General features: G+C 43.7%; 1 protein-coding gene across 6 annotated transcripts in view; it reads right to left on the bottom strand.

The window, feature by feature from the left end:
• The window catches only part of MYH15 (myosin heavy chain 15), a 125,590-nt gene that overhangs the window by 12,661 nt on the left and 96,418 nt on the right, over positions 1-16,511 (bottom strand). For all 6 annotated transcript variants that reach the window (XM_086407733.1, XM_086407710.1, XM_086407726.1 and 3 more), the window contains 4 exons: positions 13,799-13,914; positions 7,045-7,237; positions 6,579-6,782; positions 1,939-2,064 (listed from right to left, as the gene is read on the bottom strand). In XM_086407733.1, coding sequence (XP_086263859.1) covers positions 1,939-2,064; positions 6,579-6,782; positions 7,045-7,237; positions 13,799-13,914 — 639 coding nt within the window. The remainder of the gene's footprint in view (positions 1-1,938; positions 2,065-6,578; positions 6,783-7,044; positions 7,238-13,798; positions 13,915-16,511) is intronic.

The following is a 16,511-nucleotide window of genomic DNA, read 5'->3' as shown; positions in this document are numbered from 1 at the left end:
TCAAGATAGCAGCAGCTACTGGAGATCAGGGTGACGGGTGGTGGAAACAGACCAGAGATGAAACACCACGTGAACATTATCACACAATATCTGTATTCAAAGAAAGCCGACCAACTGAGGGCAGAGTTTTTAACTGAGTAAAGCACCAGGACATGTCCTATGGCAGCACGCACCAGGAAGAGTGTGGCGTGCTTAGGAGAATCTTTTTCACGCCTCACTTCTGTAATTCTGTGACTTGCAACTGCAAACAAGTTTAGGCTCTAGGAATTTGGCAGCAACTGATGCTTTCGGTGCCAATAATCTGGCAAAAGGATGGTTAATTCTTGCAAAGCCTGCTCTCGGCTTTGATTGTGTATACAAGGGCTCGGTGTCTTGCTGCCATTATTAAGAACTGTTTCATGAATCTCTCAGTGCCTTTAATGTAAGAACACTGCCCTCTCAGCCAAAGTTTCTCTGTCTATCAGGTTACCAACCATCTGCATAACTTAAGTGTGAGACGTCTGTGCAGATGGTGAGGGCAAAGAATAAATAATGGAGGTAACTCTGGGTTTTGCTATGTGGGGCTGGAGCTCAGAGCTGAACTACTGGAGAATTAAGGCAGGGGAAGAGGTAGTGAGTTCATTTTTCAACATTGTCAAGAAGATCTTTTAAAGGTGAAGTTATGCAGATAGAGTCTTCCTAACGTGTGACTGCATAAATTTACCAAGCAGGAGCAAAAAGCTCTTTTTTCCCCACTTCTATGTAGATTTTCATAAATGTTTGAAATGAGCATATTATTTTTCCCTTGGCCAAACACTTTCAAGCTTTCTCACACCTCTTTTCCATCAGAAAGCAGAGTGTCTGCATTGATACAAAATGGCTGAATGCTAGGCATGCTTTCCCCATTCTTCTGGATTCTACAGTGACCTAGAGCTAGGATTTGGTGTAAGAGTTTTAACCACCCAAGTGCTTGATGATTCAGACAGATACAGACATAAGTTTTCCCCTTCTTTTGAATCCTAAAATGACTAATGTAAAACCTAACTGAGTATCTTGTCTCTTCGGTTCCCATACACTGTTTAGCAAGAGGATCAGCTTTCATTCTCAGGGCGAGCTCTGGGCTGCTGCATGTGTTTGTGCATCCGACGTACTGTGCAGGAGCACCTCATGGGGAAGTGGTGAGTGGAGGGTGAGATCAAGTCCAAGCTCTGCTCAGCAGGCGCTGGGACCTGCAAGCCTGGGACCTTGACGCACAGACTTTTCTCCCATCTCCCTCCTTCCGTGGCCTTTTTTTTTTGAGTACTGTCATCTGTTTGTCATGCCTTTTGAGAGAAATCTGCATCTATCTGCAGTGGGTGTCCAGAGGGTATCCCTTTTCAGTGCCCACAAAGGTACAGTCAAGGCTGGCAGTCAACCCTGAGCTTGGTCTCATTCACGAAAAGTACACCTATCAACAACTTTAAACTTGCAGATAAGGAAGGTGCACCAATCCTGAAGGCCTTCCTCACCGACCCGATTCTGTTACTGAAGCAGCAGTATGGGCTGTTAAAAAATAAGTGAAATAAGTATTCTTGCCAGATCATCATCATGAAGCCATTACAGGCCCCAGGAAAGATAGCTATGGGTAAGGAAACCTAAGAAGAATTGTTTCTAGACACTAGATATATTGATTCACAAGTGGAAAGTGGTTTGACTATTTTAAAAAGTCTCTTGCTTTCACAAGATTTTGCTTATGGTGATTCAGCTGCTTTTTTTCATTGTGTGGTTTGGGTGGAAGGGAGGAGCCGATTGGCCTAATTTCCAAAATGGGGGCAGAGAGGCAGAGGGGTCAGTTAATCTCCCCCCTGGCTATATGGAGAGTCAATGGAATCCTCTCTGGCTGCAGCTTTGCCCCTGCCCCTTGGCTACTGCTCCTGTCAGCTCTGGAAGACAGGAGTGAGCAGGCAGTCATGGACCCACCTCAGTGGCTGCCTTCTTGGCCTTCTCTTCTGCATTTTGACAGCCCTGCATCGCCTCCTCAGCTTCCTTCTGCATCCTGGCTACATCCACCTCCAGTTTCTTCTTCTGGCTGAGGAGACTCGTGTTCTAAAGAAAAGCAGCATCCTGATTAGGAAAGTTGAGATCAGTGGTGAAACGCAAGCTGGTCTGTTCAGGACATGTAATGTGAGGGGCTCTGGCCAGGAGGTCATTTTCCTCTAGTCAGCCATACTCAGTGAAGCAGCACTTCCAGGGCCAAGAGACCACATTAGACTGAATGCATGGGATTTCATCTATGCGTGGTCCACTACTGGAGAGACGGCAGCCTGAATCCAAAAGGAGCAGTGGATCCAGACAACCTATGAGTCCCAAACACGTGTTTGGTTTTCCCCTTATTGAGGAATATGTTTTTCTGCCTCTTGCTCTTTGATGTGGGAAGAAGCAAGTGTCCCAGAGTAGAAGTCAGGGTCAAAAGCAGACATCTGGAAAGCAGGGGTCTAGGAAATAAAAATGAGCTTCCTGCATGCTGCTCCAGGGGGAAAAATCTTCCTCATCATCGACCTCTGTTTCTATCAATTCTGCACTGATATAGGGGGTGGGAAAAGTAATTCTGATGAGCCTCACCCCCCAGCCCTTAGAAAGCTCCATCACATGGGAGAGTTACTTGTGTTCTTTGGCTGGTGCTGCCCTAATTCTTTCCTTCCTGGGTTGTGACATTAGAAACTGAAACTCCTTTTTGGTCTGTGTTTGTAGCACAGCTTTTCTGAGGGTGTGAAAGCTCAGCAGAGAGAATGTATTTAAAAGGCATAGCCTTCCTATTTTTAATTTCTCTTCTGTTTGTTCACTTTTCCTCTGGCTAGTGCCTTTCTCAGTGGCAAGATTAAACCTTGGAAACAGGAAGAGAGATATTACAGCCTCACAGGTTCTGTCCTGCTTCCTCAATGGTGGGAAGCATCTTTGTCAAGATTGCTATCCTCAGTCCTCATTGAGAGACAGGCTCTATGTGCCCAGGGACTCCTACTGCCAGGGGTGTAGCCTAGGGGGTGGGGGTGAGGGCGTTTCCTGGAGTTTGTCAGGATTCTCACTGCACAAAACTCCATAGAAACTCTTTGTAAAGAAAGGTACAAGTGTAAATCTTGATTCATTTATACACAGAATCACTTAAAATCCACTAGGGAGTTGATAGTTAAAGTATTTTCAAGCTAAATGATTGGTTCTCTTTGGGAAGCAGAGGGTGAGGGAGTACTGTGCAGAAGGGCAAGCTAGATGTTTGAAAAAGGACCCATGTAATCAGACAGGGATAACTTTGGCCTCATATGTCTGGTCTAGGTTAGAAGTCTATAAAATGGTCACTATACATCAATCAGAAGATAGCTGGTAAAAAAAAAAAAAAGAAGATAGCTGGTATTCCCAGAATTGCAAGGGGTCCTACTTGGCCAAGGTAGGACCTCACAAGAGAGAGGAGTCCTTGTGAGCCATAGATCACCTAGATCAGAACTGCACCAAGGGTAGTTTCTGGACTGGCAGCATCACCTGAAAACTCGCTTGATTCCTCCTATAGCAGAGATTCTGCAGTGGGTCTGGGGTGAAGCCTGAGAATGTATATTTTTGTGTTATTTGCTTTTATACACATAAAGTTTCAGAAACTCTGCTCTGGAGATCAAGTCTCTGTGGCCTAATTTTCTTTTTTTTTTTTCAGATCTATCTCCTCCTCTCCATGTCTGCTTTTGCTCTGGTTGATGTCCTCATCTCTCTCTAGGCTAGTGCTTTATCATCATATGGAGACCCACTGGTGCATCATCAGCTATAACCATGTATGGCAAATGATTTGTTACCAATAGCTATTAAGTACTACAGATTTACTTTTTAAAAATTCAATATTCTACTTTATAACACTTCTACTCATTTTATTTATTTAAGCTTTCCTGAGAGAGAAAGAAAATACTGAAGGGAGTTAGCCTGTCGGGAATTATGCACAGCCTATAGCCTGTTTTATACACGTGGTATCCTAATAGGATCCTGTCATGCACATGGACACAAAGTCAGACTGTAGGCACAAACTAAATGCAATGCCTTCCAGCTGGTGCATCCTTGGCTTATATTTCCTTTTATCCAGTGTTTCTCAGTTACAGTTGGCATTCCGGGAGGGGCAATTCTTTGTGATAGCGAATTACCTGTATTTTGCAGGAGCATTAGTATCTTTGGAACTTGCCTACTAAATGTCAGTGGCACTTCCCAGTCACTATGGCAACCACAATGATCCCACAGATGTTTCTAAATAGCCCCGAGCATGGCACATCTGCCCCTAGCTGCATGAATCCATCCTTCACAACAATCATCAGAGTAAACTTCTGAAGATGCAAATCTAATAACTTTGCTCCCAGTTACTCACAATTCTTCAACAGACTTCAAACTTCATCAGTTTCAAAATCAAGTCCCTGGTGACCTGGGTCTATCTGCCTCTCCCTGAGCATCAATTCTGCTGATTTCTCCCACCCCACCCCCACCGTACGCTGTAGTAAATATATCAATTTTTCTTAACATCCTAAATCCCCTCCTCTCCTCATGCATCTGCCCTTGACTCTGCTCTCTACTTGGCTGACTTCTTACGTGTCCTTCACAGCTCAGATCAAGCAGACTGTGCATCTCCCTGAAGTGTAGGGTCGTCAGGGAAGGCTTTCTATAGGGCTATCCTTGCTTCATCACTGTACTCCTGGCAGTGCACTGCAGCTTGTTTACTTAGATCTTCATGTTTGTAGGATGATGGAGATATTCTTCATCTATCTACGCTATGTACTACTGGGCTTCCCCAGTGGCTCAGTGGTTAAGAATCCACCTGCCAATGCAGGAGACCCAAATTTGATCCCTGGGTCAGGAAGATCCCCTGAAGAAGAGAATGGCTACCCACTCCAGTATTCTTACTGGGAAAATCCCATGGAAAGAGAGGAGCCTGGTGGGCTACAGTCCATGGGGTCACAAAAGAGTCAGACATGACTGAGGGACTAAACAACAATACCATGTACACCTGTCTAGGTTATGGTTGCTGCTGCTGCTGCTAAGTCGCTTTAGTCATGTCCAACTCTGTGTGACCCCATAGATGGCAGCCCATCAGGCTCCCCCATCCCTGAGATTCTCCAGGCAAGAACACTGGAGTGGGTTGCCATTTTCTTCTCCACTAGGTTATGGTAGATGCATTAAAAATGTTTATTGAATGACCCATTTACTATATGCATTTGTCTAACCACTACGGTTTCTCCTGATTCCACAAGAATAGTAAAAATTCTAAGAATTCTTGTTTTGTGTCACTTACATAATCTTCCATGAGAAGCCAGAGTCCTGACAACTCATTATAACTGTCAGGAGCCACTCAGAATTGTTTGACATCTCTTGGCTCTTAGGCAGCTTTTTTTTTTTTTCCTGAATCCTGGGATTCTCAGGGAACACATTGGCATAGAGGGAACAGGATAAACAGGTAAATGACTCTGGAACACTAGTGAATGTTCCCCCCTCCTCTCTCCCCAGTATCCTAGCTGTGAGTTTCCTGACAGTTCATTCTTCTGACAGGGCTTAATGTTATGGGTCAAATTGTGTCCCTCCCCACAAGAAACATAGGTTGAAGTCCTAACCACCAGTTCTCAGAATGTGACCTTACTTGGAAACAGGTTCCTTACAGAGGCAATCAAGTTAAAATGAGGTCAGTCATGTCCAACTCTTTGTGACCCCATGGACTGTAGCCTACTAGGATCCTCTTCTTGGGACTTTTAAGGCAAGAATACTGGAGTGGGTTGCCATACCCTCCTCCAGGAGATCCTCCAGACCCAGGGTGGGCCCTAATCTGACTGATGTCCTCATAAAAATTTGGAAATTTTTTATGACAGATGACAGATACAGAAGGAAACTGATGTTAAAACAGAGAAAATGCCATGTGAAGGCAGAGAATTGGAGTGACGCATCTACAAGCTGCTGCTAAGTTGCTTCAGTTGTGTCCGACTCTGTGCGACCCCATAGATGGAAGCCCACTAGGCTCCCCTGTCCCTGGGATTCTTCAGGCAAAAACACTGGAGTGGGTTGCCATTTCCTTCTCCAATGCATGAAAGTGAAAAGTGAAAATGAAGTCACTCAGTTGTGTCCAACTCTTAGCGACCCCATGGACTGCAGCCTACCAGGCTCCTCCGTCCATGGGATTTTCCAGGCAAGAGTACTGGAGTGAGGTGCCATTGCCTTCTCCGATCTACAAGCTAAGGAACACCAAAGATTGCCACTAAACCACCAGAAGCTGAGAAAAGGCAAGGAAGGATTCCTCTACAAGATTCAGAGGGAGTGCTACCCTGCCAACGCCTTGATTTCAGACTTCTAGCCTTTAGAACTGTAAGAGGTTACATTTCTGTTGTTTTAAGCCCCTCAGTTTGTGGACTATGTTGCTGCAGCCGTAGGGAGCCCATGCATTTGGGGATGAATGAAGGGTACGGCCACCACTCTGCTGCCAAAGGCTCTCCCTGTGTCACCGGACACCCCCAAGGCTCCATGTGCCAAGTGTGTATGGTTCAAGACCAAGGCTGACTATGTAGAAACTTCTGCCTCCAACCAGCTGATGAGGCTAATGGGGAGTTTATGGGTCCCACCTGGGCATGGAAAAGATTGATTTTTTCCGTGGCTTCCAGGAGCTCCTCCTCTGCCAGCCTGCGACTGCGCTCTGTCTGCTCCTGCAAGGACCTTAGCTCCTCGACTTCAGCCTGGAGAAGAGCATTGCGCCGCTCGGCCACCGCCACCTGCTCCTTCAGCTCGCTGTTCATGCATGTGCTGTCATTCACCTGCACCTGCAGGTCCTGGGAGAGAAAACTTAGGCCTGGGCATGGGTCCCTGGGAGTCCAATGGGACCTGAGTTTGTGTGTGCACACTCAACAAAGTTAAACATAACATAAACCAGTTAATCATAAGCACATATTAATGTAAGCCAATTGAATGTAAGGTCTCCTGAGGGACTAGATTTGGTGTCCTCACTTTTATTGTTGAACACAACCTGTTACTTGGCTTGTTCCCATAAGCAGAGGCGTCCCTGCTTCATCCCCATGTGACAATTGAAAATACCTTGACCTGGGTCTGGAGCTGGCCCAGGGACTTGGTGGCCTCTGATGCCTGCCTGCTGGCACAGCTAAGCTGGAGCTCCATCTCAGTGAGGTCCCCTTCCATACTCCTCTTCAGCCGGGTGGCCTCAATTCTGCAACGAGCTTCGGAATCCAGACTCGACTGCAGGGAGTCAATAGCACACTGCTGCTTCTTCCTAATTTTAGAGTACATTCAGGGGGGAAATCATGCACCCAGGTTGAGAAAGGGTACCTGCTGTGTACACACAACAGTTTAAGAATCAGAGAAAAACTTAAAATTCAAGACAGATTCTGTGTAATTAACAAAATGAGTCTAAAGGGTCTTCATCTGGAAACCATGGAGGTTGAAGGGTTAGATCAGTGAGCATTTGTACATTGTATCAGATCAACTGTTTTCCATGTCAACTCCCCAGAAAAATCAAGAAAATCACTAGTGGGCTTCCCTGGTGGTTCAGTGGTAAAGAATTTGCCTGCCAATGCAGGAGACACGGGTTTGATCTCTGGTTTGCTGCAGAGCAACTAAGCCTGTGCACCACAACGATTGAGCCTGTGCTCTGTAGCCCACATGCCGCTTCTACTGAAGCCCATGTGTCCCAGAGCCCATGCTCCACAGCAAGAGAAGCCGCCACAATGTGAAGTGCCCACCACAACTAGAGAGTCGCCCCCACTCGCTACAACTAGACAAAAGCCTGCACAGCGATGAAGGCCCAGCATAGCCAAAAATAAATATAAATAAAATTTAAAAGAGAAAAGCACTAGAATATTTTTGAGATTCCTGTGGGACAGACTTTGCCCTTGTCTAAGACCTCCTCAAGGACAGTCTAAGGCAAATATCTGGATTCCCTATAGTGGCTAAGAGTGAAGGGAGGATGCTCTTTCAGATGGGCATAATATTTAAACACTTTCAATGGTGAAACATGTTTGAAGACAGCAAGAAACAGTCATCCAGCTTGAAACAAGTCCTGTACCAGCAAACCTGCTCTAATGGCCTGTGACACCTAATTCTCCTAGAATAGCATGGTTATCTTTCTCCAGGAGTTTGGGAGTACAACCAAGGATAGGCTGAGAAAACTAACTGCTGTGTGATATTGAATTACTTCAACATGCCTTTATAACATCCATGCTGAAACCATTTTTGCAAAGTGCCAGAAGCTTACACAATAGATGTGTGTTCAGGAAGACAAAGGAAAAATATGGGGAACCCAGAGAAATCATTTCCCAACCCTCTTGCAGAAAGTCTGGGACTGTGTGACTGAATTCTGACCAACTGATATGGGCAAAAGTGTTTCCAAGCCTCACACATACAACTTTTTACTCATGATCCTGTGCTCTCTTCCCCATCAATGGCAAACCTGATGGCCACAAATGAACCCTCTGGCATCAAAAGATGGAAGGAACCTGAGTTCTTGAATGACTTGGAAGAGTAGTGGCCCACTCTCCATCCTACCCCACACTGGACTCTGACACAAAGCAAAAATACACTTTTAAGCCATTGAGATTGGGTGGTTGTGAGTTAGGACAATGTAACCGTTATAACTAACACAGGCCCTGTTAAACTCACCCTATGAAGCAGGGCCTAATACTGGACAGATAAGACAAGCCATACTCATAGAGTCTATCAGCACAAATAGCAGACACATGCTCATTTTGAGTCAGAATTAGGTTCCACACTGAGTTATCGCTGAGCCTGTGTTCTGAGCTCCAAGGCCAATCAGGAAGACACGCAGCCTGCAGAGGAGTAAGAGTGTGGTCAGAGTTTTCAACTAGGTGACAGGTGGAGGTGCCACTTTTCATGACCACACTTCACCCCATTGATGGAGGGGGCGTTCAGAAGTAATTATGCAAATGTAAGAGAAAAAACTTTCTGGCCCCAGAGCCCAGAATTAGCACATCTCCTGTGCCTCCATATGCTGTGGTCAGACTCTCCTGCCTGCCTTTAGGTCCTGGGCTTTTGCTTGGCTGCCAGAAGAGGATCCCACAGGGATGCCAGCATATAAAGTCACTAGAGACTATTATGACTGAATTGTGTCTCTCTCCCCACCCCACCCAAACTCCTATGTTGAAGCCCTAAACCCCAGTACCTCAGAATGCAAGTGTATTTGAAGACAGGACCTTTAAAGAGGTGATTAAGTTAAATGAGGCCCTTAGGGTGGTGAGCACCAAAGAATTGATGCTTTTGAACTGTGGTGTTGGAGAAGACTCTTGAGAGTCCCTTGGACTGCAAAGAGATCCAACTAGTCCATTCTAAAGGAGATCAGTCCTGGGTATTCTTTGGAAGAACTGATGCTAAAGCTGAAACTCCAATACTTTGGCCACCTCATGCGAAGAGTTGACTCATTGGAAAAGACTCTGATGCTGGTAGGGACTGGGGGCAGGAGGAGAAGGGGACGACGGAGGATGAGGTAGCTGGATGGCATCACTGACTCGATGGACGTTGAGTTTGGGTGAACTCCAGGAGTTGGTGATGGACAGGGAGGCCTGGCATGCTGCAATTCATGGGGTCACAAAGAGTCGGACATGACTGAGCGACTGAACTGAATCCAATCTTACTGATGTCTTTAGAAGAATAGGAAATGTGGACACAGACAGAAACTTTAGGGATGAGTGTGCACAGAGAAAAGAAAATGTGAGGATCCAGCAAACCAAGGAGAGAGGTCTCAGGGGGAACATCTTGATCTTGAACCTCCAACCTCCAGAAATGTGAGAAAATAAATTTCTGCTATTTAAGCCACCCAGTCTATTTTGTTATGGCAGCCCTAGCCCACAAGTACTACAGGGACACATACTCAACAGCACTGAAAGCTTTGAGATATTGCTCTGTCTTACATAAGGAAACTCGTTTTTGCTGAACTGACTCTACTTATACAGGAACACTAAAGCATCACTAGGCTGGTGTCAAAATCCTCCGTACAGAGATATAATCCACTTAAGCAAACAAAATGGATGTTTCAACTGTACTTTTCCCACAGTTGTTTATGCAATTTCATGAGTACCTACAGACAAGTAGAAAGTGCTACGGTTTAAGAGGCTTCCATATAATACAGGCCTGGAGAATTGCCACTAAACAATCAGCACATTCCACGCAGAGTCAAGAAATCTTTCAAATGAAAACTCCTCAAGCACATTTTTTTTTTTAAAGAAAAATGAAGCAGTCAAGACCAAGGCAATATGGTAAAAGTTCCTTTTCTATTTTTCCCAAAATGTGAAATATAATTTGAGGAAAGAAAACAAATGCAAACAAAATCAGAATAAAAGCTTAAATTCTGAAAAAGCTAAGGATTTTAAACTGTCAATTCAATCAGTAATATTTTTCTCTTGCAACGTTGCTCATCTATATCACAGAAATGAAAGATTTTCCTTAATTCTAATACATACGATTCAGTTTTAAAATGATTAACAAGATATTTTGCTAACTAAATGCCATGCCTGATTTTGAGATCCTATATCTTGAAGTTGTGCTAAAATATTTTACTTAGACAGGAGAAGAAATTTAAACATATTCTTCTGGAAGAGACTCAGACAATAAAAGAAATTAAGTTGGATAGTGCATGTAGATGAAGACCATGTGGCAAAGTTCAGTATTACTAAGTTCAGAGGAGTGAACCATATGGAAGGAAAAGATGATGGATCATTCCTAGGAACCTGAGGTCACAGGTCAGGGGTGAGCTAACTATGGGCTCTGGGCCAAATTCGGCCATGTCATTTGATCTCTTATGGCTGCTTTCAAGCTAAGGTTGCAGACTTGAGTAGCTGCAACTGAGACTCTATGGTCCACAAAGCCAAAAATATTTACCATCTGATGCCGTAAATAAAAAGCTTGCCTAACCTTCCATAGATGATCAAAGCAAAGCAAACAAATACATTTTGATAGCATAGGGAATTTTGGTGCCTCACTCCCCAAAACTCCTTCCCCAGCATCTCTCTGGGTGTGTCTGGAGAGAGCAGAATGCATGCTGGGACACCCCAGTTTTGGTCCACTGAGAAGCCCCCACACATTTCAGCATTTTCATGAATACCCTGAGTTGGGAGGGGGATGTACTTAGCCAGTGGCCCTGGAAGATTCAGGACACACACCTAACTTATTTTCAACCCCGGCTGGGGCCTTGCAGCAGGGCCCGACTTAGATGGCAGTCACAGCTGCCAGTTGGCCTTCAAGCTGGCCGTGGATATCACTCTTGCTTTGCTGGTAGAGGAGGGTGAGGATCAAAGCCCCTCCTTCCATCAGTGACTGCATTATCACCTCTCTAACTCTAGCTTTGCTAATTACAACATTTGTAAGGAAACAAAAAAGCCCTATGCTATACTAAGTCACTTCAGTCGTGTCCAACTCTGTGTGACACCAGAGATGGCAGGCAGCACACCAGGCTCCCCCATCCTTGGGATTCTCCAGGCAAGAACACTGGAGTGGGCCGCCATTTCCTTCTCCAATGCATGAAAGTGAAAAGAGAAAGTGAAGTCGCTGAGTCTTGTCCGACTCCTAGCAACCCCATGGACTGCAGCCCACCAGGCTCCTCCATCCATGGGATTTTCCAGGCAAGTGTACTGGAGTGGGGTGCCATTGCCTTCTCCGCAAAAAAGCCCTATCGATTCATAAAAGTTTGCGAAGCCCTATCTAGAATAGCAGGCACAGCATGTTGCCAACATGAAGTGCTCAATAACTATGGAACAAGTGAAACATACAACCCACATATGAGCCACTCATTCTTTCACCCCAACAGGCTTCCAGCCTGGCTCAGGAAGGATCAGCCCTCACCTAATGGAAGAGAGCATCAGTGAAGTGAATGAATTACCAGAATTTGCAGCCCTACCAAGGTTTTTACCTTTGCCTCTGAGTCTCGCTCAGAGGTACTCCTGGTCCCTTCAGCATCCTGAGTCCTGTATCCTATGCCTCCCTCAGTTTCTACGGAGTTATCCAAGGATTATGTGAAATAGGACCTTGAGCCTCATCTTCTCCTCAGGCAATATTTCCCTTGAGTCCTAGATTTTACCTGGCTTATCTTTGATTGCTCAAAATCCTATGTTTTGCTAGTATTTCCCCTTGGTGTTCTCTTCCGTTTTCTTAAGATCCCTTCCTCTCCTAGCCCTGAAGTCAGACTAGACCCTCTGATTAAGGGTTTCTGATCTAGTCTCCACTGGCATGGGGCACTCAGACAGAAAGGGTCTACAAAGTACTTGTGATATTTTGTTAAGATATACTCATCTTTCCTTTCCGGATGTAACTATTACAGTTATTATGAATCATTAACTAAAACTCATGAACAGCTCACTCCTCCCTCCAGCCCGCCCTTCTTTTTTCAGCCCCTTGACAGCTCCTGCCTCAGCTTCAATTCTTTCTTCTCCCAGCCCTAGCTGTTTGGATCTCCAGCTTCCTTTGCACTTAAATTATTATAATTGGTGAACAGCTCTCTCTACGACATCAGAGGTACCTGACAAGACGCAGACTCTCTGAGGACTCATTTTTTCTTAGCTGGGTTTATTAATAGGCACAGGTTTGACGTTACCTGAAACGAGTTTTGTTTGTTTTTTTTTTTAATGGTACAAGGAGACATTCGTTTTTGTTCCTCGTGGAAGGAAGTAGGGCAAATATCAAGGTCCAATGTTTTTGCCCTTTATAAAAAAAAAAAAGTCTTTTAGGCACAGCCTCTTAAGTAGACCAGATTTCATCCCCACCGTCAGTCCTATAGAGGAAAGTGCCGGTGAGTGAGAGCAAAGATAACTCAAAGCACACAGAGGACCAAATTTGGCTTGACACCCTCATTAAAAAGATGACCCCCATGGGAGTTTTGTCTGAAGGTGGGCTATGGGGAAGAGGCCAGTTTAACTGAACATGGTAACCTTTTCTCTTAATGGTTTAACAAACATGTTGAAAGCAAATTGCCAGTTGAACCTCAGACTCAAAAATGCTTTTCCTTGCTGACATATGGCACTGACTTAAGGGAACAGATCAGATGGATAATACAATCATAGCTAATTCCATGTGTTTATAATGGTGTCTTTGATCTACAGAGCATGAAGTGCTTTGCCAACATTGGCTTACTGATCTTCCTCGCCACCTTCTGTGACACGGATGGGGCTGCTTTCATCCCCTCACTTCACTGAGAAGCTAAGAAGTGAGATGTCTAAAATCATCAGCTTGTTATGATGAAGCTAAGAAAAGATCCTGCAACCCAGGATTCCTATTTAATTCAGTTTCCTGACTATTAAGACTCAGCTGCTTCAACAGGGATTCAATAAGCAGCTTAGCTCTTAGCTTTAGCCCCTCTCCAAACAAATGGCTACAGGTACAGGCAGGGGGGAGGTGGAAACTTCACTCTGATCTGACATTAATTTTAATGTCCAGCATCACTTTTTTTTGGGTTCTTTTCCTTCACTGTTCGGCACCATCAGTCAGTGTCTTGAATACTCAAGAAAGAAGCTTGTTGTAGGGAGACCCAGGCTGTATATACAGTCCTTGTCCACATACTTTGGCTTTTTTTGGTGTGTTATCTTGAGTTTTGTACGCAAGCAGAAGCTGCTTGAATAAGAAAATCATAAACATTAATAGTAATCATGTTAGAGGTATTCTTTTATACTAACAGTGCTGTGCTGACTAGGAAGAGTCTAGTGTTGGGTCAGACCAGCTGTCTCTGTGCTAATATTCCAACAAAGGTTATAAAAGTAGCCAAACACAATGAATCCTTGTTCAGTTAAGGATCCTGAAATATGTAACTGTTGTTCATCAAAATAATTGTACATACCTAAAATTTTCTATTTCTTCATCTTTCTCTGAAAGCTTCCTTTCAAGTTCCGCTTTAGTGTCTGAGAGTTCAAGCTGCAAACGAAGAACCTTGCTTTCATTACGCTCCAGAGCTCCCTGAAATACACAAATAAAAAGCATTAAATTAAGCCCACTTTTGGACAAAAGTATTTTTTTCTCTAAATATATGTCACTAATGGAGCTCTCTTTAGAATTGCTAGGAATAGTCAAAGTTCAAATCAGATTCCTGAAGACTGAAACAGGATGAGAGACAAGTGATTACCTTTCTTTGTCATGTTAGTTATAGCTCTGACATCCGGAGGGCTTTCAGCTGTAGTTCAAGAACTAGAATCTCAAGCATTTTTTTTTAAGTAGAAATGTTCAATCTTGTCTATGATTACATTTCAATTTTTAAATTTATTACTCTAGACTTTTTTTTAGTGGTTCCATCTTTAGGATGAATCAATAAAAGTATGAAAGCTAAAACATGGAAGGTGATAACTCCTACTGGAAACTTCAATTTTGAACATCACAGAGGGATAGAGAAAAAGTTGAAAGCATTTGGGGAGCAAGGAACAGGAGAGCGCTCAAATAAAGGAAACTGGGGTATACCTGACACATAATGCTTGGTGTGAACCATTATTATCGTAACTATTACTATTACTTCAAATGGATTGCTCTGACAGGCAGGGAAGGCTCCTGCTCCTTTGAATGTTAAATATAGGCAAGGCAATTACTTCCAGAAATGTTATAAAGGTGTTTCAAGTTGAAAAGGGTAGGTCTGATTAAATTTGAAAGTCTGTTCCACAGATAAAATTTCATATAGAAGAAGAAACAAACAGAACACTTGGAGATGACAGAGGAGGATGTTTATAAAGGGGACAAGAGGTGACAACGATCTATTGGTCAGTTGGCCACTGGCAGACAGTCCTGAGGGCAGAAGCCACTTTTATAGCCTCTTCTCAGGAGTGCTTAGCACATAATACCAAAAGTGGAAAGTAAAACCAAGTAGCAGTTTCAAAATAAAAATAAGAAAGATGTTGGGAATTTAATATGGCTTAAAGCCTTGCTGCTGTTCTCACAATACTAACTTCAATATAAAAGAAAATTTAAAAAATGCTTGGATAGCAATTTCCTCTGAGGGAATGGTGCCTTTCCTTCCAGGGGAAACTGTCACCTCTAACCCTTTTGAATGCCCTGAGAAAGTGAATCTTTGAAGGTGACCTGCAATAGTTTGAGCTTTGTGACTTCAAAAATAGTCTGATAATGTTTTTCATTAAGGCTCACCCAGAAAAATAAATAACCCAGTATTACAAATACATGTCCAAGTTGATGAAGTATTCATGGATGCAGGTGAAGACAAAACTTGAGAAAATGTGAATAGAATATAACGCCATCTAGTGCTACTAATGGAGAAGGCAATGGCACCCCACGCCAGTACTCTTGCCTGAAAATCCCATGGACAGAGGAGCCTGGTAGGCTGCTGCAGTCCATGAGGTCGTGAAGAGTCGGACACGACTGAGCGACTTCACTTTCACTTTTCACTTTCATGCATTGGAGAAGGAAATGGCAACCCACTCCAGTGTTCTTGCCTGGAGAATCCCAGGGATGGGGTCGCACAGAGTCGGACACGACTGAAGCGACTTAGCAGCAGCAGCAGCAGTGCTACTAAATGGTAGGAACGCTATGGCCTTAACCATCTCCCTTCATTGTGCCAGTCAATTTAATGAAAAAGACTTCTACATGTTATGTAGGACTAACATTAACCTTGCCCAATCATAGCTCTCATTGGCTTCTCATGTTGCTTGAAATTTCTACCGTAAAAGTTACTTTCGGAGGTTAAGGTAGTGGCTTTAGAAAGTTCCTAGCCAAGGTGACTGGAGAACCAAAGGAAACAAGTAAATGAAACAAAGTTCAACCACTTTAGGGGACACCACAATGCCAACTGAAAGGATTCTATATAAAATATAGATCTCAGAAAACAATTTGCATGAAAAGGCAAGTGCTCTGTCAAGAGCCATCCAGTTGACACATCTGCCTGGCAGATTTCTTACAGAAATGTGATGGTGAGATAAACTGACATTGCTTGACATAGAGCAATCCTTTGGGGTTTCATTTTTTCATTACAGCACCTTTCAAAAGGCCTGTGCCTGAAACTGAATGCTATGCCTTTTTAAGACTGATTGTCTCTGTTAGAAGGTAAGTGGATGAGACGTGCATTTTGAATGCTACCTGGTGCTTGGTCAAAGGGTGGGTCAAGAAAATGCAATTCAACTGTGAGAACAGAAGCTTTGTAGGCCTTGTTAACTACTTAATGACCATGACAGGATAACTTCCTTCTGAGTTCAGCCTCTTTGGCAAAAATATTTTCTCGGGGGTCCTTTCAATCACTAGCTAGCACATGCCTAGGGATAAAGCCAGATATTCTTCCTGAACATTTAATCCATAACACTGAAAACACTCCTATCAAACAACCTTCACAAAGATGAGTTTTCAGCAACAAATGAGAACATTGCTTTGAATTCATTTTTAAAACCAAAGTTTTTTGGGGAAAAAAAAGGTTTTGACTGATTTCATTTAAAGAGAGGGTCAGGTATGAGGATATTTAGCTATGAAACATCCAACAAATATTTATTGAACTTCTCCTATACACCAGGCAATGTTCTAGTCCAGTGCCTCCCAGGAATCTTGTTTAAATGCAGATTCTGATTCAA

Source organism: Bos grunniens, chromosome 1 (assembly GCF_055505025.1).
Source record: "Bos grunniens cultivar Pamir isolate PY7600 chromosome 1, Bosgru_T2T1.0, whole genome shotgun sequence".
Classification (NCBI taxonomy): domain Eukaryota; kingdom Metazoa; phylum Chordata; class Mammalia; order Artiodactyla; family Bovidae; genus Bos; species Bos grunniens.
Note: the sequence above shows the minus strand (reverse complement) of the source record. Positions and strands in the feature narration are given on the sequence as shown.